At 32.5% G+C, this 24,430-nt stretch overlaps 1 protein-coding gene across 3 annotated transcripts in view; it reads left to right on the top strand.

Annotated features, from left to right (window-relative positions):
* Positions 1-24,430, top strand: part of FBXW7 (F-box and WD repeat domain containing 7, E3 ubiquitin protein ligase) — a 187,019-nt gene that overhangs the window by 145,833 nt on the left and 16,756 nt on the right. For 2 of the 3 annotated variants that reach the window (XM_012645258.1, XM_012645261.1), the window contains 3 exons: positions 11,333-11,415; positions 14,439-14,580; positions 23,768-23,902. In XM_012645258.1, coding sequence (XP_012500712.1) covers positions 11,333-11,415; positions 14,439-14,580; positions 23,768-23,902 — 360 coding nt within the window. Of the gene's footprint in view, positions 1-8,462; positions 8,952-11,332; positions 11,416-14,438; positions 14,581-23,767; positions 23,903-24,430 lie in introns of those variants that run through there. The other variant, XM_012645259.1, reaches the window with a different exon arrangement.

Genomic DNA, 24,430 nt, shown 5'->3' with positions numbered 1-24,430 from the left:
AAAACTAGCAAATACATTGATAGTCGTAGAGATCTGAGCTCAATCTCTCCTTGACTCTCTCTCAAAGAGTAAAATGGAAACTAAAATCAGTGCATATAAAGTGGGAGAGCAAAGAGATAGAGGTATGATAGGGTAGATACTTCTTTATTCTCATAGAATTGAATTACTAGGTACAAAGACCTTAGAATGGTGCTTAGCACATGATACACACTAATTAAGGATTATCTGCCTTCCAGTTCTCTTCCTCTTGCAAGTTCAGGGGTCTTTTGGCATAGGTGCTGAGTTTGAGAGTTAGTCTTGAGTTGGAAAGTGAGGGAAATGGAAGAGTTATTGTTATATGGAAGAGTTGAAAAGACTTCAAATACTGTTACATGTTCTTTTCTCTGTATCTCTAATTCTGGCAAATGAGAATTACTTTGAGTGGCAAATGAGTGGTCTTCAATTTTATGTACAGTTTTGAAAACAAAAAATAATACGGGCAAAGATTATGCAGAGAAGTTGTGTTGTGTTTCCCATTCTAGAAATCCTGTAATGATTTTACATCACACTTTGAAAACATTGGCCACAGCCTGCAAGAGGCTCCGTGATCTGGTTAGTGTTTCTACCTCTCTGACTTCATCTTGTACCAGTCACTTCGCCCTAGCCAGGCTCACTTTATTCTTGCTGCTCACAGGCTCTACCCTATCATTTTGGCTGAAAAGTTGTTGCCATTCAAAATTAGCCATACTTCTCTACTACCCTAACTGCTTACTTCTTTCACAGCACCTGTTTTATTAATATTTCTAAGAACTTAGAATGATATGGAATTATTTTGCTCACTTTCAGTTTACTTATTTTGTATCGTTCTCCTCCCCCAGGATATAAACTGTATGAGAGTAGAGGCTCATCTACATTGTTACCACCCTATATTTGGTGTCTAGGACAGTTGTTAACACATAGTAGGTTCCCAAAAGGTTATGTAAGTAATACTTGTTTATTGACAGGTAAGATAAAAGAGGGAAAATCTCTTGGTAAGCCACTTAGGTGACCACTGTTAACTTTTCATATATTTATCTAAGCTTTTCTCTATGCATATACATATATACACACACACTTAAAACACGCATTTTTTTCAAAAGGGTCATACTTTATATTGTGTTATTGAATCTCATGTACCTTCCAGTTTAGAGTTACTTTTCCCCAAGTTCTGTATGTGATGAACAGTTTCTGTGACTTTAAAATGTTGTGTAGTGAAGTCTGTTCCTTAGAAGTGGGCTTTGAGTCTGGGGACCAGAAGGTGGAGAAAAGGGGTAGAACAAAATGAAAATTTTCTAAGCAAACCTTACATTTCTGTATAGCAGAGGTCCCTTTGGGCCATATGTTGGTGTGATTCAATGAATCATACCCACCTACTACCTGGAGTTAATTTTTTGATTGTATTTTCATCAAGTTTTTCTGGAAGTATAAGACTTTAATTAATGTTTAAGAAATCTTGCTATACCATTTCACCACACCCTACATTGAAGAGTACAACTTGCTTGTATGTATGAGTGTGGTATGAGTGTCTACTGAGATAGAAAGACCCTTTATTAGTACTCATAACTTAAAAAGTCAACAATCTTCACACCCACATAGTAAAGTTCTCCTTGTACAAAAAGATACATAATGCCCTAAAATGGAAGGATGAGTCATGGCAGGAAGTTCTTTTGAAGAAACTATTAATAATAAGTTAAAAGAACGTTTTAACTCTGGTATTAAATTGTTCAATTAGGAGAAATGGCACCACACAAGTTATACCCTAATGAACCTTATAACACCAGTGCTAGAAGTCTTACAAATGTTATTAATTCTACAATTAATAATAGTGGTATTTCCACATACATCTCAGGTCCATAGATGATAATTTTCTTCTCCTCCTCAACACCTACCAACCTTCATCTTTTAAACCCAGAAGCAAGACCATGTCTTTCATGAAATCTTCTCAAGTCTGTTTAAATAATTTCTTTATTTTCTGACCTATTCCACTCAATTTAACAAATTGATATGTAGTCCAATTGTTCTCTATTATTTTTTTGTCTTGTCAGCTGAATTTTAAGTATCTTGGGGGAGGAAGGAAACTGTAATGTTTTTGTTTGCCTTTGGTAGCACTTTCCAGGTATCGGGATATAGAAGGTGATTCTTAATTGATTGATCTTTTTAGCCTAAATTTTTCTCTCTGTTTCTGTCACTTACCTTTTCCCCATCATTATACCTTTGCCTCAGATGTCTCACATGTAATAGAAGGATCATTGTATGGACATAAATAATCATTCAGTGAACAGAATAATCAGGATTTAGTTGTAGTTTACATACATTAATTGTTATTTGCAAAATACAACTTTTTTCCTTCTTTAGCAATGTCTGACATTTTGGCTCAAGTTGAGCCACCACATATCTAATGGAAATCAGAATTATTGAACTTGGGGGCCAGAGACAAATGTTCTAAGTATAGCTAGCTATATAACCCTGAGCAAGACACTTACTCTCTACCTCACTTCTCTCGCCTGTTAATAACAGCTACCACTTGCAGAGTATCTGTTATGTACTGGGCATTTACTGTGTCTTCACAGTGACTCTGTAGGTTAGGTGAGTAAGGTAGGTGGTAATACCCATTACCATTTTATACAAAGAGAAAACTGAAACTAATAAAGGTCAAATAACTGACTAAGGTTATACTCTAATAATGGCAAAGGTGGTATTTAAAATCCAGGTGTCTCTGATTCTTGCTCACTGTCATTCCATAAACAAAGGGAGATTAGATTAGACGACTTCCAAAATTACTGTATTCCAAAATCACTCTATGGGTTCCTGCTGTTGTTAATAGGTTTGTTTTTTTTTTTTTTTTTGATTCAATAGATAGAACTTTTTTTACTTCTTAGCCTTTAGCTCTTTTCTAAAAACTTTTTTGTCATGACTAATCACTAATTTAGAAAATTAATTCCAGAATTTTAAACAGTTCTTGAAATGAATGCAAGATTGATAAACCACACCTATAATTTTTCTCAAATCAGGTAAATATATTTTAATATCACAAACAGCAGCAATAAATATGTAATTGGGTAAAGAAAGCAGAAGAACAAATAGGGTTGAAGCGTTACATCAAGAGAAAATTGATTTCATTCTTCCTTCGTGTTAATTAAATTTAATTCCTGGGTCATATTTGCTTTTTTATTTTTCTTGATATCAACCTTATTTTTTACATTTTTCCATGACATATCTCCTAATTTACTCAAAGTATTACTACAAGAAATTTACAAAAAAATTTTGAGAGGAAACTTTTGGATATGAATTCAAGATGCTTATTGGTAGTTTATTTTGGATTTAAAACATGAGGTGTAAAGATTAATTGTTTTCTAAATAAATCAGGGTGAACTCCAGGGTGACTTGCTAATAACTTTGTTGTCAAATTATTGCACCAATGTTAACTTTCTATAAAGAAATAAAGAATGTTGACGTAGTATTAAGTCTCTGACAGTTCTATAGCAATAGAAATTTTAGAAGAGCAAATGAACAAAACTTGCATCTTGTTTTCTTCTGTAGCTGGCATAAAGAGAACTCTTAGCTTGCATTATTGTGCATAGATTATGTATGTATGTATACTTATATGCTTGTAGATATATACATTTGTGCATATGTTTTTACTGGATCACAATTTGGCCCAATCTGAAGGGATAAAAAACTTTTATTGTTTGAATTAACATTGTAATTGATTTGTGTCAAGTCATCAAAGGCTGTGTTTTCATAAGGAGAGTTTTAAATAGCTTAAACTTCAAGGAAATAAAAGGTACTTCTTCTACAATTATACTTCTATTTAAAAAATTTTAAAAAGCAGTCTGGGTTGTAATATTTTGATTTACAGTTGAATTTACTGAGGTTAGGATTTTGTATATTATTGTAAACACCCCCCTGTCAAAAATTTAAGCAGAGTTAAGTATAAATTATTAATATTTAGTGTTTGGGATTTTTTTCTAATGCACTAGTATCACAACATTTGTTTACTTTTTACATAGTCTCAAAAAAATTTAGAACTAATTTCAGCATGAGTTCTAACAGATGTGTGTATATATTAATATTATCCTATTCTCTGTCTTAATTGACTATAAGTTTAATGGAGGAAGAAAGAAGTCTTAACTACTGTATATACTATTTTGTGCCTGACACCTAGTAGGTGCTAAATAAATGTGTAATGAATGAGTAAATGTGGAAAATAGCCTATTGATCAACACTGCCACCTGTGTGCATTAGCGAAAATGTAGATGCTTGGCATACATAATAATTTAATTGATAATACCTTTAATAGAGCAGGTTTATTAAATTGCCAAATTTAGTTATGAACCTTTTAATAAGGACTTACATGCCAAAAAGTTAATAACAGTGGCTTAGTGAAATTTCAAAAAGTTTATTTCAGCCTTAACATGCTTGGCATTCCTTTCTTTGATGTTGAAATTTTGAACTGTCTCTAATCTAAATTCTGTGCTCAGGGCAAGACAGCTAACTGTGGTAGGTGGTTTCCTACTCCTTTCCAGAGTAAAGAATGTTTTCATGATAATAAAATCATTGACATAGAAATATAAACACATTCCCCTACTATTATAAGATGGAAATGTATTTTTAAATGTTAACAAGGTAATGGAAAGAACTAATAGTATTCATAGTATCATCAACTAATTATAAACTTTTTAGTTTAAATAAACTTCTTTTTTTTTTTTTGTAGTAGAGTCTTACTCTGTCACCCAGGCTGGAGTGCAATGGCCCTGTCATAGCTCACTGCAGCTTCAAACTCCTGGGCTCAAGCAGTCTTCCTGCCTCAGCCCCCCAAGCAGCTAGGACTACAGGTGCACAGCACCATACCCACCTAATTTTTTAAAAAATTTTTTTGTAGAAAGGAGGCTCCTGTTATGTTGGCTGGGCTAGTCTTGAATTCCTGGGTTCAAGCAATCCTCCTGCCTCAACCTCCAAAAGTGCTGGAATTACAGGCATGAGCTACCATGCCTAACCCTAAATAAACTTTTTAGAACTGAGTATAATATATATTTATGCTTTAGAAAAACAATGCTATGGTTGCTACTGTTTGCTTATCTGGCCAGTTATTAAAAAATGTTAATTATTTGTTATGTATCTTTTTCCTGGATGCCCTAGAAATAAATTAAGATGTGAAATTTTAGGGAGAAAGATGTGTGTAAAATAATAACAATGAGTTGTAAGTACAATAATAGAATTATATATATGAGAAATGATGAACTCAGTCATGGTGAGGAAGAGTACTCTATTAACTATTACTCCTTTTTTGTTGACACTATGAATAAAGATACATACTTCTCTGAAGATACATGATTCACTGAAGACTGCTTTTATTTATATTTTTCTCACTATTTATATGTAAATTATTTTTTGTTTCTGCACATAACCACAACTTGCCCTTCTAATAGACTTAGTCATCCGAGCCATTTGCTCAGAAAGAGCCATTTCTCTAGTACTACCTCACAGGTTAATCATTCTACCTGCTGTTGTTCCCCAGAGGCTTATACTTTGGGACAGTACATCATCATATCTTTGTGCTGTTTTTTTTCCTCAGGTTACTGCTATCATCCATTCTTCTTCTATGTCTACCTCAGTGAAGTTGTAATGAGATGAGGATTGGTCAGAGTTAGCAGATGAATTCTATTCCAAGACCTCCTTTTTGGTTGTTCCCCTTGCTTATGGATTTTCAATAATGCTTGTAGGTTGTCAGTCAACACAAGAAATAATTTTGTATAGAACGGGAAAAATTATTGCCTATCTGAAATTACACAAAAATTTCGTTTATTGTATGAAAATATATGGTGAGATATTCTAAAAATTTGGATGACAAACATAAGTATTTTCTTAGCTATTGTGGTTGACTACCTAACTTTCAATGGACTTGTTAACATTCTGTTAATAACGTAAGACATAAAATACCTCTTTTTTAAAATAAGCTTATTTAACATAGATAATGGACTAATCTAAGGTTTAAAATACAAGGGGTAAGATGGATAGATATAGATACAAACACCCAAAGATTTTTTTATATCATTCTGCTAAAAACTTAAATCTGAATAAAGTTTTAAACATCTGTATTTTAACCAACACTGACAAAAATAGGAATGTGAGAATGATTTCATTTGCTTTGCTCATATATAGATTATGATGACAGTAATATAATAGATCACAATTTTCACTGATAGTACTTCAGAGACTGTTGAAAATCATTTTCATTCTATTAATTTAAAATTCACTTAGAGGCTTGGTTGACTAGCTTGCTTGACAAATTCTTCATAGTTCAAATTAACATTATAAACAATACATTAGGGAGAATTGTTTAAAATACTTGGGAAAACAAGGTCTTTATTAGTACATGTAAACATTTACACTTCTCACTTAAAGGATGAACAAATTAATAAAAATTATTCCCAAATGGGAACCGTGGTAGATGGATACGTGGTGGTAGAAAGACTTCTCAATGTATACTTTTTTGTGTATTATTTTGAGTTTTGAACCATGTAAATATTTTACCTATTCAATAATAAAACATGAAGATACCATACATACCTACATATATACAAACATTAGTGGGTAACAGGTTTTCCTGTAACTTCATAGCCATAAGTGGGAGCCATGTAGCTGCGATACCATTCCTTTGTCCATACAAAATCAAGAAATATTTTCTTCTTTAAACATCTTAGGTTTTGAGACAGTGAATTTCTTCTCTTCTTAACTGAGTAGACTTAATTTGAAAAGATTAGTTCAGCTAGAGATAAGACATGATTTCAGTTGAAGTCAAAATATAAACTGATATTCCACTTATCTTAGGACAACCTAGTTATCACTGACCAATTCTAAAGGAAATTTCTGGTGTTCATTTTATAATTATTTTCTTCTGATAGCCCAGAACAGGACGGAAAACACTTTTTTTCCTTTCCTGAATCATGGATTGCTCAGAAGCCTCTAATATAAGGGTTTATGGGTCCATTTCTAATAATTAGATTTTTTTTTTTTTTGCTAAGAGTAAGAGATTTCAATTTTAAAAGAATTTCCCTTTGAAGTGGCTAATTATTTAGAATAAATGTCTTCTGATTATTAAAAAAACTAACTTCTGCTAGGTACATGTACATATTGTTTCTGAGGGTAAAAATTAAGAGCCAGGTAGATTTTTTTTAAAAGATACATACAATAGAATATAATTTCCAGTAGAAGACCTAAGATATATAGCTTCATAAAATTTTACATATCTTATTTTCATTAATGTTTTAAAGGAACAGACATTACATTGATTTAAGGTCTTAGTTATAAAGGTAAACATTTTTATTTTTAAAATTACAATACTACTTTATGTGTTTGGAATCATTTTGCTCAAGAAAGTCATTTGACACCGTAGCAGAGAATATTAAAATGCGGCAAGTCCAAATAGTATTTCTTTTTTCTCTGGAGAAACTTTCTAATACTTTAAATAACTATAGGCACACAGTTTACTTGTAATAAAGAACGTTAATGGGGAGGGTAGGAGTTAATTAACTAGACCCTTAATAATGGGCCTTTTTAGTCCAAGGAATCTTATAATTGCCTCTGAAGCTAGTTGTGAAGCAAGTTGCAAGGTGAAATATCTAGATTTGTGTAGTAGTCATGCTAAGAAAAATGTTGCCTTCAGGCAAACTTTGGTACCTTTATTATGTAAAATGCCTTTTTAATGATAAGCAATACACATTGTCAAAATAATTTTGGAAGTAACAGTCCGGTGTCCTCTGTTTACTCAAGATTAAATTAACAACAAGGATATAAGGGTAAGACTCACCCATGAGCACAGCTTTTACTCCTTTTGGGAGAAAATAGCCCTTCACCAAACTTCATACACTTAGGTAGTACTCATTTGTGAATCTTAAACAGATATTATCATGATTATAAGGATTGATGAATTGTATAGTAATTTTCTTGAAAATTACTGTGTTTTAAAAGAGCATAGGGAATATTTTTCATTAAATTTTAAGATAAGAAATATGGATGTTGAAATGTAACTTATATTACATAATTTCTACAAATGCTATATGTTTTAAACTGGTTTATTTTATTGTCAGTCACCCCCCAAAATATTTAATTTCTCATTTTGAGATTGCCCATTTTGGACCATCCAAACTACTTGAAAAATCTAATCAGTCTGTGCCAGGACTACAGTAGGGTGACAGTTAGTGAAAATCGCCTGCTTTGCTTCTGTTGAGGGGGAACTGCATGAAAATATACCCCATTTCCAAAATGTTTCTGAGAGGACTTATTTGTGGAAATGTTGCTTGCTATTTAAAACTATTCAAAAATGCAGGTTTTACAAAATGCAAAAATAACCTCCTGAAAGTTTAAAAGGGGAGTGGGGGCTGTCGTGTGGGGGCGGTCTCATTTGCTTGCCCACATGCTCCCTCTGTTCAGTGCGTTGTGTGCTTACGGGTTCCCTGGAGCGGATCACCATATAATTGATGTGCAGTCTGCATTGCTGAATCCTGGACTGCACCATTCTGTGTTCAAGGGAAGATGTAATCTGATCCCTCTGCTGCTGAGGGAGGAATCTGTTCAGTCAAGGCTTTGACAGGGCACAGTCTCCTCCAATAATCTTCTCGGTTCTCTCTCATTATTCCCTCGAGTTCTCCTCAGTCAAGCTGCATGTATGTATGTGTGTCCCGAGAAGCGGTTTGATACTGAGCTGCATTTGCTTTTACTGTGGAGTTTTGTTGCCGGTTCTGCTCCCTAATCTTCCTTTTCTGACGTGCCTGAGCATGTCCACATTAGAATCTGTGACATACCTACCTGAAAAAGGTTTATATTGTCAGAGACTGCCAAGCAGCCGGACACACGGGGGCACAGAATCACTGAAGGGGAAAAATACAGAAAATATGGGTTTCTACGGCACATTAAAAATGATTTTTTACAAAGTAAGTAATCTGTTTTCTTCCTATGCTGTGTGATTGTGTGTGTGTGCCTGCCTGAGAAGGAAAATCTGTATCATCAGAGATGGCTGCAGTATCCTCTAATTTTGGTGGGTGGCTGAATGTCTGGTATTCTGTTTTATATCATGAATGTAAGCAAATAATGGAAAGACATCGTAAGCTGGAAAAACCTTTAAGTTTAAAATAAGATGCATATTTTAATCTGAGAATTTTTCACTAAAAAAATATTCAGACTTTAGAAATGTGCTCCGTTAAATGCTGACCTGGAAATACTCTCTCCTTAGTTGGATTTTAGTGAGCCTTTTGCCTTCAATTTTTTTCTACCTTATATATAGTTTTTCTTTTTTTATTAGTTGACTCTCTTAAAGTATAGAATCTCTAGAATATTTAAAGAGGTCATATTTACTTTCTGTGCTTCTCAGAAAATTGCAGAATTAATTTTTGGTTCTAAAGTCAGAATTTTCAGTAAATAGTACAATATTGAAAAGATTTCTATAGTCATACAGAAGGTGCTTTGCTTTATAAAATATTTTAAAAATCCCTTTTTCAGTGGTTTTCTTGGTACACATTTTGGGCATGTTTATTCATTAAAGGATTTCTAAGATGAAAATAAAGTTTGCTTTTAGTGGCAAATGGCATTTGCACATTGGTATTTACAAGATTTCCTAGGAAGTTCTGAAAGCCAGCATAACAGACTTAATTAGAATAAATATGAAAGTTTTTCATAATAATTATGAAAATAAGAATCTTTGGAAGTTATCAGAAAACCAGACTTTAAGGTAATCTGTGTTGCCTGACCTTCCTGATGGATTTATTTGTATGTGTATGTATATGTGTATCTATAAATTATAGACATGCAAGCACGTGGCTACCTGTATACTACAGCTTTTATATTTATGTTCACTTTTTAATAAAATTATTTGGAGAAAGAAAATAATGATTTTCAAGAGGAATCACTTTAAAACAGTATAATGAGTACAGAAACTTATGAAGGGAAGAGGAAACCAAATCAATTCCATTTCTTTCCAATAGGTATTTCATGAACTAAGGTATAAATTGTGGATGAGCTTGTTTTACTCTCACCTCTAACCCCTAATAGCATAAGATCATCCCTATATTTTAGAAGAGTTTCTCTATGATGATAAAAACATAATCTTTTTTATTCAATGTGGTTCAGAAAGATTTTTAGAATCTCTTTGGTTCTCTTTAGTATTTTTATTGTATCATGCTGTGTTATGATGTTCCCATGTGAGGCAATAGGTAGGAAAATAAGACTATTGCAAAGCAAAGGTTTTTACCTTATTATAAAAATGAGGATAGCTATCTATCACTCTGAGTTTTTTTCCCTCCTGTAACTTGCAATAATACAGTAATTAATTAGTAGACGCAAATCTGAAAGGGGTTGTTGAAATGGAAAAAGTTGAATCTTATCATATGTTATTTTCTAGTTTTAAAATGTCCATGTAATCAGATGACCTCAGTTAACCGATAGTGAAATATAAAAATATTTCAATATTGATGTTGACAAAATGCAGTTCTGAATGTATTTATAGCATAACATGGTACAATGGAGCACCTTAAAAATGTGGATTTTGGATATACCTTATAAAGAGGTATAACTCATTCTTTTAAAATCTTTTTGTTGTTGTTGTTGCTTTCAAGTTAGACTATTTTGTCCCGAGTGAGTGTCAATAGAACTGTATTCCATGTATATATCAGTTGATGACTTTTTGCCCCAGCTTTCTCTCTTATTGTAGATTTACTTTTAAAAACTGTCCTTTTTGCCCATATTGTTTTATACCTGATTATAATCACACTTCAAGATTATTTTATTTACAGTGCTCCTTACCCTTTTATAGTGATATATGTGTTTAAAATTCAATTAGTTACTTCCATACTTATTTCTGATGTTGAAATTTTGAATTTGTTTATTTTTCTTAAAACATGATTTTAAAGAAAAATGAAGATTAGTGAGGAAGGCATGTTAAATATGATGCTTTTCTATGTGGATTAACATGAGATTTTTCCCTGTGTTATTAAACTGGAAAACATAAAAGGTGTATTACTTCAAGGAACATATATATGTGAGGAAGATCAATTTTCAAATCACCTTATACTGTTCTTCTGGACAAAATATTAGGATGAAAAATTTACCTTTCTGGTCTGTTAAGAATAAAACAAAGTAGAACAAATAGAAGAAATTATAAAACATTTATTCTCTATATTAACTAGATAGTTACCATTTTAGGTGTATGAAAATTTAAGAATTTTTTAATATTAACAATGCTAACTCAAGATTTGATAGTTGGACAGATGATTTTTTTTTTTTTTTTTTACAAATCTTTCTTATTTGTTTTACCTTATAGATGAAAAGAAAGTTGGACCATGGTTCTGAGGTCCGCTCTTTTTCTTTGGGAAAGAAACCATGCAAAGTCTCAGAATATACAAGGTAATATTAAATAAAATAATTGAATATCTCATGATTCTCATGTTTTTTAGAGTTGATTCTGAAGGCATTTCTTTTAATTTATCCTCATAGAATAATAATGTTACTAGTGCCGTTGACTGTTTAACACATTTTGGAATTACTGAAAATTGAGAAATATATCATTTTAAATAAGGAGAAGAAGGACTACCATGATAGTTTGTCACAAATACATTGAAGTAAGATACAAGCAGAAATTATCTTGTGAACAAAATTTTAAAATCACAATTTTTAAGGAATTCTGAAAAGTAAACCATAAAATATGAACATGAACAAATATATCTTGTTACTATAGCAACAGCTGTTCTAGGGTAGATATTTATATAAGCAAAATTGAAGATACATTTATTTAGCAGTGAAATAAATCTCACAGTTTACTAACTAAATCTTACTTCATGAAATTAATATGTTAGAAATTCCCTTTTATTGGCTTGACAGGTCTTATGTTTTTTTTAACACATGCATTTCTATACCAGTAGAATAGTTTCCATAACAACTAAATAAAATTTTAATCTTGTTTCCTGCTTTAGTCTATCATTTTTGGATTTTACATTAGTAGAAAACTTTTCCCACTCTCACGCTAATTAGGCTAACTTAAAGCACAATATCTATTACCTAACCAATTAAAAATGGCTTTGAATGTCACTTGGAATGCTGTATTTTAAAATTTAAATGACAAAAGTATCTTAAGAGGTTTTTTTGGTCTTTTTTTTGAGTGTAATTGTCACTTCTTTGAATAACTGATTGAGAGTTAGCAATAGAAACCATAGGAAATTCATGATTATGACAGTTCTTCTTTTTCTCAAAATATTTTGAAAGTAATTTTTATTCTATAAGATGCAATAAAATTAACATTGATGTAAGTATTTATTGATTGAACATTATTACAGTTTGCATCTCTTTTTTTTCACGGAAACAGTTTATTTTTATTTCATTCTATTGTTGAAAATATTTCTTTCAAATGCTCTTTTATGAAATTTAGAAATCATAATAATAAGAATAATCGTACATACAAAAAGTGGAGAGATGGCACAGAAGAGAAAAATAAAGCTGTCCCTTGGTTTTATTCAGGAACTGCTTTTCTATGTGATTTTTCTCATATTAACTGTCCCCCGCCCTCTTACTCTTTGCGTTTTGACAATTTTACTGTATTTTGGCACTTCCACAAGAGGGTTTGGAGGGTTAGAGGGACAAGTGAAACTATTCACTTCATTTTGCTTTTTCTTTCTAGCCATAATAAAGTATTTCTTGAATGAGAAAGTTGAGTTTAATATTAAACTAACTGTTAATGGTATTTTTTAATGTATAGATTCCAGTTGACCATATTATTTTGGTCTTCTACTAATATGGCTGATACCAAGATGAAGGTATTACATTGTTCAGTTGTTTTTAAGGCAACGTATAATAAATGAGTGTTAAATTTTTATTAAGAACACATTTTAGTAAAATTTGTATTGAATTGTCCACTTTTTATATTGAGAAAATAACTGAAAAGGCAAAAGTTTTATTTTTAGCCTTTTAACATATAATTTTACTAAAGCAAAATTAGACCAACTAATACATTTATTTACATGTGTTTTTGGACACTTTGTCAATTAGGAAGATATAAATTTGATGTTGGGTGATGTTTTTGACAGATGTGCTAATAAGATAAAACTATGGTTTTTCATCATTTTTTCTTAGGAAATTTGAATTGTAAAGCACATCCTATTTTATTTTGGAGAAAAAAATAGAACTTTTGAATTTGAAAGAAGAAAAGACAGATTTAATTGGTGAATGTTAGAAGTTGTCTTAGATGTCTAATGTTAAAAGATTTAAAGGGGGTAGATATAAAGATTTTTCTGTAAAATCTGGTGATTGAGATACATTTTTAATAAGATAATGAAATATGCTGGATAGAAAAAAATTGGGGGAGTTGTTTTATTAGTAATTTATCAGAGCTTAATGCTTAACTATTATTATGCAATTTGTATGTGTTCTTTGGATTTAAAATACTTTATTATCATAGCCAAATGGATTGAGCATTACTTTTTGAATGTAATTTTGTTAAATGAATCTTCCTGCTCCTTTTTTTCAAATGTCTCTAAAATAGAGATACTCAGTATTTACCATGAGTTTAAATAGTTTAATTAGATACAGAAGTTAGAAAGTAAAGCTTAATATATTAATATTATAGTTATAACTATATTCTTTCTACTATTGATTTGTCATTTTTAGCAGAGTTAGACAATTTTAGAGTAGATCTTGTAGTCTTCGTCCCTCATTTTACTAGTAGCAGAATTGAATTTTAAGTTGATTTGTTTGAGAAGTTAAGTCTCAAAATTGAAATTATTGGATAAAAATGTTTAGATGACCTCATGTTATTTAATTTTGCATTTAATAAGTTCTCAATACTTACCTGTTTTGAATAAATGCATTTCTAATCAAGGCTGATTCCTAGCAAATATCCATACCAAGCTTTATAAATAACAATAAAAACTGGAGAGAAATATTATATACAATTTCGAAGGCATCTGGGGCAAACTTAAGGAATAATGTGACTAGTGAAATCTAAAACATTTGAACATACTATTTCTACATCTGAATTTTTTAAAAGCATTTGTAAAGTGTCATACCTGTTTTTATAAAGAATATTTAAACTTTTATTTAATTATGTCACTGAAGACCAGTCATAGGAGAAATAGATTCCAAGGAAATATGTTAACGTTATTTGTATGTATCAAAGACTTTCGGTTTTGTTGTGGAGATTTTGTCATTTGGCTGCAGGTAGCATTGCTGGGATGATAACAGGTGCTTATGTAGGAGGGAGGAAACTTAATCTAAGAATAGTAAAGTAGGTTGTGTGTACACCCCCCCGTGCTTTGGTAATAAGCAAATAAAAGTAATAATTGGATTTATGTTTGAAATATGCCAGATTATCATTCTTCTTAGAGGCCATTATTCTTAATAAATATCTATCTTTGCTTTCACTCTTGTATTTTTTGTAGTACCACTGGGCTTGTACCATGTTCAGCAACACCAACAACTTTTGGGGACCTGAGAGCAGCCAATGGCCAAGGGCAACAACGGCGCAGAATTACATCTGTACAGCCACCTACAGGCCTCCAGGAATGGCTGAAAATGTTTCAGGTGACATATCTAAACACAGTACTTTAAATGCTTCGCTTACTGTTGAAAAAAAATAAAGGATTATTCAGACATAAAAAAGAATGAAGTAGTGTTACATGCTACACCGTGGATGAACCTTGAAATCTTTATGCTAAGTGAAAGAAGCTAGATATAAAAGGCTACATGTTGATTCTGTTTATATGAAATGTCCAGAATAGGCAAATCCATAGAGACAGAAAGTAGATTAGAGGTTGCCAGACGGTAGAGGAAGGAGAGGGACTACATGTTAATAGGTACAGGAGTTTTTTGGGGGGTGATGGAAGTATTTTGAAATTGGATGGTGGTATTGGTTGTACAGCAAGGTAGATGTGTTCGGAATCACTGTAGCGCACACTTTAAAATGGTGAATTTTGTTATGTGACCTATACTTCAATTTTAAAATGCTATTAAAAATAAGGGAGCTCATTTTAATTTTTAAGTGTAATAATTGAGAAAGTCCAATGCTTATTTTGTGTAAGTGTACATTTGCATTTTTTATTGCTTTTTAAATAATAAGACCTTTCTTCCTTTTCTCCTTTATGTTTGGGTTTCTGGGTTGCTGAATGTACTCTTGTTTTCTGAACTGCATTACTTGTAAGATCGGCATTTAAGAGTAATTTAAGAACCCTAGTAGAGTTAATGAAGCTTCTTTCATCAATGCCGTGCTTGTATATGGCTTACCGTACTCAAATTCTGATTACTAAATTTTAATAGTATTTAAATTCTTTGAACATTTACTGGGAAGATTAGTTACAACCAAACCTGAATATTATGAATTTTATAACCTAAGACTGTGACATTAAATTGATTTATCTCTTCTTCCAATGAGATAATGCATATAAATCAAGTGTTTAGCAAAATAGTTGGCATGGATTAAGCTTAATTATTCTTTGCAAATAATAAATGATATAAATTATATAAAGTGAAGAAATCTGATATTAGCCACCATACTAATATAAAATGACTGAACCACCTCTGGCTGCTTGAATGGTTGGGTATTTAATGAATGCATAAGGAATAATGATTGAAAAAGAAGATACTTTATTTGATTTTATATAGTATTTCAGATTTTTAAGATGTCTACTTTTCTAAATCCTAATATTTTAAATACCTAGACAAAAATGAAATAAATGTGTCACTTTTTTCTTCTGTAGCTGGAAAGCTCACTTGAAGCAATATTGCTTTTAAATGGATTTTTAAAATGTTTTCTACCCTTTAGGTGATTTCAGAAAAACTGGGATTACCTTTTTTTCAGTTGGTTACCAAAAGATTAGAGCCTGACTCTCAACAGGGACTATTTTTTTCCCTGGTTGAGACAAAAATGTCTCAAGACATTTTGAGTTTTATGACAGGGTGTTGGGGGGGCGGGCAGGACACTGCTGGCATCTAGTGCGCAGAGGCAATGTTAAAGAGCAGCCTCCCACAATAAAGAATTATCTAGCCCCAAAATGTCTGTAGTACTAAGGTTAAGAATCTCTGGGTTAGAGGAATGAAAGTTATATTTTATATATAATATTTTAATATGTTATGAGCCACTGTAATTACAAAGTTTTTTTTAAGTTTTCATCATCATTTGTTGATTAAACTTACTTTTTCAAACCCAAGGATTATTCCTACCCCTCATCTCCCCCTGAGTTCTTTTATCTGAGGTTCATGATATTATTTTAAAATGTTAATTTTTATTTTTTCAGAATTCTTAAGTTTTTAATTTTGTCCTATCCTTTTTAAAAAAAATTTACCCACCAATAAGAGACGAAAATAAAACTTAGACATTTATTTAGTCTTAAAAGAAATACTTTAAAGATTTCTATCATCTCTGATTAAGCCAAGGAGATAGGAATATGGATGTGTGTTGTCATGCTTACACACGCATATAGTGTGAGCAACCCAGCACTCGAGTAGGGCCGAGCTGGTTTCCATCATTTTCATAAGAAGATACCAACATGATCAAAAATTACACTATTAGCAATAGCTTTAGCATCATTGTAGATAGCCTCCAAAGTGCTTATTTTATATGAAAAGGTTTATTTCGTAGCAGAGTAAGATTTATTTTTTATGTGGTGGGTCCATTTTTTCCAGAATATTTTAGAGTACCAAAATATTCTTTGCTAACCATCTAGGGTATTTCCCAATTTTAAGGGAACTGTCTCTAATATTGATCTATAGTAGGAAGCATTTAAGCTTTATTTTTACAGTGAGGGTATATTAGAGAGTCCAGTGTTACTTATTTAGCCAGCTCATGCTTTTTTAATAAAAATGTCCAAATGTTACCACATACTATGTTTCATCAAATCTAAGATACCGTAGGTTGTTTAGATGCATCCCAATTTCAGAAATGTTAATTTAAAGAAAATTTATTCAGTAAGCTTTTATTCAATAAATAAGAGAATGTTAGGCTAGCTTTTGGTCCTATAAAAGCATTTGATTGCTTTTTCGTATGAGAAGTAGGTGCAGTGAGGAAAACTTGTTCTTAGTTAACAGGAATAACATGTGGAATTATCCCTGCAGGTATAGTACTATAATTTTTTTTCAGATAAATATTCTGTAGCAAAGAAATCTATAGCAGCAAAAGGCCAACTAGGCAGGTAGATCAGGACCTTAATCTTTTGAGTACCATGTTAGTCTCTGGCCACACACCCAGGGCCTCATTGTTGTACACTGCCCTTTATTTTCAGGGCTGGTGCCAGAGTAACTAGAAATGAATCACTTGTCTAAAGGCTTATAATGCTTTAATGCTGAACTTGTAGAGAGAGAAAATTTCATAGTAAAGTGGGGGAGTCATGAGTTGACCTATGTGGTATAGCTGAGGGCTCATTAAACTGGCATGATTTCTACAGATATGCTGTTGGGGCATTTAATGATGATTGTTCTGTTGCATAACAAGCAAAACGGGAGAGCTTGTCCCCTTACTGTTCTGCCGTTGCTCCTAAGGCAGTGATAACAGCATTGTTTTGGTCCAGCTCCCTATATTCTGACAAAGTACTGTATCCTTAATTTATAAATTGAATGAGAACAAATGATATACCATTTTGGATAAAAGGAAATTGAAACAAAATGCCACTGTGAAACAAGTGCAGTTTAAAGACAAAAATAAAAAATAGAAATTTTATGCCATTTGAATTTTCAGTAGCCATCAGTCCTACTTTTTTTGGCAGACAGATTGATGCTTCAGATTGTTAACTTTTGGGGGAGAGGGTTGGTCATTTTTTTGGTTTGTTTATGTCATTTGGGGGTTAATATGTAGTTTCTGACTTGAAATTTTCAGACTAGGTAAAGACACTAATGACATGAACATTCTTTTATGTTGAAATTTATATTCAGAGATATCCTGAGAGAATGAGAAGCACACATGACTTAGAAGAAAAATGTCTTAGTTCAAATTTGGCTTTGCCTCTTAGTAGCTGGGTAATTTTATTGATATTATGTAACTACTTTTACATTTATTGTCATACCCTATGAAACAGATATAACACTGAAAAGTTGTCAAAAGGAAGAAAGCATGTAAAGGTGTTTAAAGTTATACTTGGAAATATAATGGAGATTCAGTAAGTGTTAGTTTCTTCTCTTGGTCAAGAAATGGCCTTTGTGGGCCTCAGTTTTCTCAAGTCTAAAAAGGGGCTATTAACACTAGCTTCACAGTATTGCTGTGAGGCTCAACCATAACGTTTGTAGAAGAACTTTAACATTATACAATTGTCATTAGCTTTATATTATTTTAATTCAAACATGCTTGCATTATAGCTATGCATATATCTTGGAAAAATCTGTTATACTCAAAATATTTTTAAAACCATTTTACTAATACAAAATACTTTTGATATTAAAAGTGGAGTAAAAACTACTCTATTGAAGGATTTAATCAAGTTTCATGGGAACACTTAGAAATTGTACATGTTCTCCATCTTACTGTGTTTAAATATTATTTGCTAGTCAACAAAAGATTAAAACCTATGGCATAGTGCCCAAAGAGGATGAATTTATTACTTCGAAACTGTATTTGGGACAGTATGGTTAAGAAACGTGTGTGAAAGAGTTGAAGAAAGTCATGTATTCAGTCAGAGAAGACTAAAGGAAAATGTTGTGTCTGTCTTTAATATTTCAAAGACTTTTGTATAAAAGTAGAAACAGACTGATTCTTGGTGTCTTCAGAAAGTAAAACCTGAGTCATGTTCTTTGAGTCAGATTTTGATGTGAAGTTGAACTTAACAATTAGAACTGGCCCACGGTAGAACAAGAGATAGTGAGTACTCCAGCCCTGGAACTGTTCCAGCAGACTGGCTAACCATCTGCTGGAGGCTCCAGAGAAGTGAGTTCTTCACCATATGAAATTCAGACACAACACTACCCAAGGTCATAAAATATATCTAATTGGGACAGTAAGGATCATCAGACCAGTGGTTCCCAAATTCTGGTTTGTGAATCACCTGCATCAACACTGGATGAGTTTCTTTGTTTAAAAAATAAACTGTCCTCAGCCCCATCTCAACCACTGAATCAGACTCTCCAACACGGGTTGTAGGACCCTGTGATTCTTGCTTTCCTTGACCAGCATTTGGGAACCTGTCTGGTCTGAATGATCCCTAGTTTGTATAGGGGGAGTCTCTGAGTCCCAGATTAATTACCGGACTTCCATAGGTTCCACAGTGAGCCTGTTGAAGCAGGCTCCTGATTGCAGTTTAGTGCTGCTGCTCCTCATCTCTGCTGCTTGTATGCTCTAATTTACCTGCAATAAAATACACCCCATGCAGAATTTTCAAAGTTGCATTTGTAATTTTTCCCATAAATTAAAATTTGCTTCTGAATCTGGAATGTTTTTCCTCTCCCCTTCAGTGTGTTCCAATATAACCGTACCACAGAAGGCCAAAGGAAGTACTTTTAGAAGTAAAATAATAATTCTCAGAATTATCCAACATTTCCTTTTGCAGATAAAGAAACCAGGGCCTGAAGAAGTTAAATTGTTACCTGTAGTGACAGCATATCCTCTAAAAGTTGTTTCCTGCCCCTCAATTCAGTGCTCTTTCCACTGTTCCTCATTAAATGTTGTTGAGGGTTGTTGTTATTTTTGTTTTAATATAATCATTAACTGGAAAGTTTTCACATCAATATATACTTCTTTTGCTACTAAATCATGTAGGTAAACAAAATTCGAAGCCACTCTTGGAATCAGACTAAGCAAGCATGTCCTAGTGATACCATCAAATATAAAGAATGGAAACGCTCTCTAGAGGGTTTTGAGATAACATTGGTATAGTATTTCCTGACTCTTTGGGGATTCACTTATTTATTCAACAAATATTGATTGAGCACCTATTATGTGCAAGGCCGTACTTGGGTCTGTGATACAGTAGTAAATAAAACAGACAAAAACCCCTTTTTTGTGGAACTTACATTCTAGTCAGGAGGGGATGGAGTGGAGGGATCTGGAGTGGGTTGCAATTTTAGGAAGGTTACCCAGAGAAGATCTCAGGGAAGTAAGGAAGCAAGCCATGTGGGTATGTAGGGGAGGAATGTGAAAAGGCTGTGAAGCAGAGCATGCCTAGAGCATTTGAGCCCCAGAAAGAATGTGTATAGCAAACAGAGTAAATAAGAGAGAAAGGAATAGGAAATCAGTGCCTTGTAGCCCACCCTAAGGACTTTGGTTTTTAATCGTGAGTGAAGTGGGAAGCCACTGGAAGATTTTGAGAAGAGTGACTTTTAGTAGAATCATTGAGTACTGTGTAGACACTAAAAAGGAGGGCAACAATAGGAAGCTGGGAGACTGGTGAGGGGGGTTATAGGAATAATTGAGGTGAGACATACTGGTAGCTTAGACCAGTGTAGTAATGGTCAGATTCTAGATATATTTTGAAGTTTCAGGCTATAGAATTGATGTGGATCAGAGCCATCTGATGGTGAAAAAGAGGAAGGAGACACAGATGACTCCACAGTTTTTGGCCTGAGCAATTCGTTGAACAGAGATGATTTTACTGAAATGAGGAAGACTTTGGAAATACAGATTTGGAGAGAAAGATCATGGACATGTTAAATTTCTATTACATATCCAAGAATAGACATCAAATAATTTTATGTGCAGGGAAGAAATTCAGGCTGGAGGGAGGAAAGCTGTCTGCATGGTTCAGACTTTTGTTGGAATCACCTAAGAGATACGATTTTAAGTAATTAGACTGTTGGATATGTGTGGTCAGTGGAAATAGTTTTATGTTACTAATCTTTTTCAGTGATATACTTTTCAATAATATATTGCAAAGAATGTCTACTGAATGTATATGTAATTTAAATCAAGACATCTTAAATTTTATTTGATTCTTTTTTATTTATTTATTTATTATTCCAGGGTTTTGTGAGGGTACAAACATTGTAGTTACACTTGATGTCTTTGCCTCACCCAAATGCGGGTTAAAGGCATGCCCTTCCCTCCCTTTAGTGCTCCCTGTGTCCTTTAGTTGTAGATTTGCGCCCCCATCTCCCTAATCCCTAGAGAGTATTTCTGCCATGTGATCAACCTAGTGTTGATCAGTTAGTACCAATTTGATGGTGAGTACAAATGGATCCCGTTCTTCTGCTCTTTTGGTGCCCCACTTTGGATTATTCTATATTCTTTAAAACAAAATAAAAATATTATTTAAAATATTGTTTAGAGTCTTAGAAACATTTTGCTATATAGGCATAATTTTTGCCATGGACTTTGTCTTAAATATATAGGCATTTCTGACATAGTTTCAAGCATTTCCCTAAGATCTGAATTAGTTATTTATCTTCTGTCCTGGCTTCTTTTTTCATTCTATACGCTATGCTAAAAGCCTTGATAAAAGATATTTCTCATCTTTTAGCAATTATAAGCTGTATATTGATACTGTTTTTCTATTCCTTTCTTTTAAAAAAATAGTAATAACAATACATTAACTGGAAAAAGAAAACATTAAACATAGGTATAGGTAGTTACCTTAAATTAGAAATAGTCATAATAGCTATTACTGTAATTAATTAATATACAGAAATTATATAAAAGTTATACATTGAAAGATTTTTCAGTCTTTTTACTATAGAAATTTATATAGGATATTTATTTTTATACCAAAATTTATAAGCACATCCAAAAATATTTTTTAAAGCAGGCCTTTATGTATGCAAAGAGAAGATTAAAATTTTGTTTTATTTTTTAATGACAGGGTCTTGCTCTGTCACCCAGGCTGGAGTGCAGTGGCACAATCATAGCTCACCGTAACCTCAAACTCTTGGGCTCAAACGGTCCTCCTGCCTCAGATTCCTGAGTAGCTAGGACTATAGGTGTGTGCCACCATGCCCAGCTAATTTTTTAAATTTCATTTTTTGTAGAGACAGGGTCTCACTATGTTCCCCAGGCTGGTCTTGAACTCCTGGGCTCAAGTGATCCTCTAACCTTGGCCTCTCAAAGTACTGGGATTACAGGCATGAGCCCCTGCCCCTGGCCTAAAGTTGCATTTTAATCAAGTTGGCATAGTTATCCGTCACCCAAAATGGGCATGTCCCATAGGTATAAACCTATGTATGAATCCCTATGATGTAGATGGAGAGGAACACCATACTATTAAAACCCACCTCAAATCCTATGAGTGATGCGAATCAATAAATCAGTGAATTTATTCTATTAATACCAAATAGTGAGAGATCAATGATTGAGAGATTGATCACTGTGTAAGTTTTATCAAAGAGGTAAGTTTCGAGCCAGTATTTGAAGTTATGTGAGAGAAACCATACAAAATAATTAAACTTCAGATTAACTGCTTTTAATTGATCATGTGTGTGCATATATATGTATATGAGTATTTTTAAATTTCTATGTATAAATCCTCACCCTGATCAGAAAGGATGCAAGGTAAGTATTCAAAGTGTATGTTCTGGGTATATGTATGTGTAGAAGTAGAAAGAAAGGATGGAACTTACTGGAGCCTGTGTTTCTCTTTATTGGTGGCAAAATGGAATATACTATGGAAATAAATACTATTAAAATATATGATGGTATTGCCATAATGTATACTTTATGATAGGAAAGAAGAAATGAAGTTCATTGTAGATTACAAAGGGGTAAATAGTTTTTAAAATACTTGAAAAAATATTTTAAATAAGGCTCCTTGTATCCTTAATATATGTCAGTTTTCAATTTTTATGTGTTTCACATGTTACAAAATCCAAGTTTCCTCATTTGAGCTAAAAATGGAATGTTGAAATCTAGATCTTTCTAGCTGAAAACCTCACCTAGTATTTTCTATTCACGCATTTCCAAAATGGACATAATAATTCACAAAGGTATTTAAATTGGCATAGATTTACAAAAACGAAGGCCTGCTTAAGGATGTTCTTTCACTTAAGTATTATGAGATTATTTAAATGTTTTACATGATTATTGTGAAAGCGTAACATTTTAAATTATTCAAATGGCTTTTTAATTTTTTCCTTTAAGAATTATGGCTTTTCTGTGCAGGTGTTCCTCACTGGGGAAAAAAGTTTTTTTAAATAATCCCCTGTGTTGTTTAAAGGAACTTATATTTTGAAGTATAATTATGTGTTTTTGTTTTTCCATAGTGTAGCACTTTATTTCTTACCCTTCTTTGGTCTTTGTTCATAATTTTACACCAAGCCAGCTACTATTTTCTGTTGTTTGCTGTTTTTTATCTGAAATTATTTTTACATAAAGCCCTTTTAATTTATGGAAGACACTTTTCAGATGTGTAAAATATCTAGCTATTAATTTTTCTCTAAATTATGCTGCTAACCTCCTGTCAGTTGAGTGCCTTATTAAAACCATCGAATTTTATGGGTGCCCACTAGAAAGAACGTAGAGAAAGAAAAATCATCAGTCAAAATTTCCTATTTACTCAGTAACCCAAAATGATGTTTCTGGAATAAAATTTTGGTTTCTTAACCAGTGTCTTGATGGTAGATGAACATATAACTATTATAATAATGTAATGAAAAGATATTTTTCTGTCAAAATCATGACTTTTTTTAAGCTTTACAAAACAAAGGTGGTTAGTAAACTTGATGAGACTCAATGCCTTCTGGAGAAAATGTCACTATAAACAGCCACTTTTTGTACAATTCTACTGATATGGCTGTGTGCAGATGTGGGTTTTCCTTTATGAGTTTATAATCTGTTAAAATAATAAAAATTTCTAATTCTCTTTGATAGAGCTGGAGTGGACCAGAGAAATTGCTTGCTTTAGATGAACTCATTGATAGTTGTGAACCAACACAAGTAAAACATATGATGCAAGTGATAGAACCCCAGTTTCAACGAGATTTTATTTCCTTACTCCCTAAAGAGGTAAGGATTATTAATTATATTCTTCATTGGGTGCTATTTGAATATATAACTCAGCAACTACCACCTTTAAACGTTGTCATGTTAATTACAGTATTCAGTATTGTCAGTTTAACACTCTTAATTAGTGGTAAAGAGGGCTGTAAATTGATAAACTGCCATGACTTAATAATGTAATTGTCAGATTAAAGTATGCTTATGGACTAAGTAACTTCTTTCCACTACTTGAATAAATCATATATGAAAGTAACTATTGAATTTCACTGATTTTTTTATTTCTTTACCAAGATTTTTTCCCAGGTTATTTGAAGCCCAACCTTTAGTTGTCTTGGTATGTTCGTTATTACAGTGGATTTTTTAAAAATTTTGATCTTATTAAAATAGCAATACTTTTTCTCTTATTTTGTTGTTTGTTTATCCTTTGTAGTTTTATGATTCTATTGAATTATAGTTCTTTGGTACATAGAATTTTACATGTATATCTTTTCCTACTAATCACCCTCCTCCCACCTCCATTACACACACACACAC

This window comes from Propithecus coquereli, unplaced genomic scaffold, assembly GCF_000956105.1.
Source record: "Propithecus coquereli isolate 6110/MARCELLA unplaced genomic scaffold, Pcoq_1.0 Scaffold228, whole genome shotgun sequence".
Taxonomy (NCBI): Eukaryota; Metazoa; Chordata; class Mammalia; order Primates; family Indriidae; genus Propithecus; species Propithecus coquereli.
This window is presented reverse-complemented; position numbering and strand designations above follow the sequence as displayed.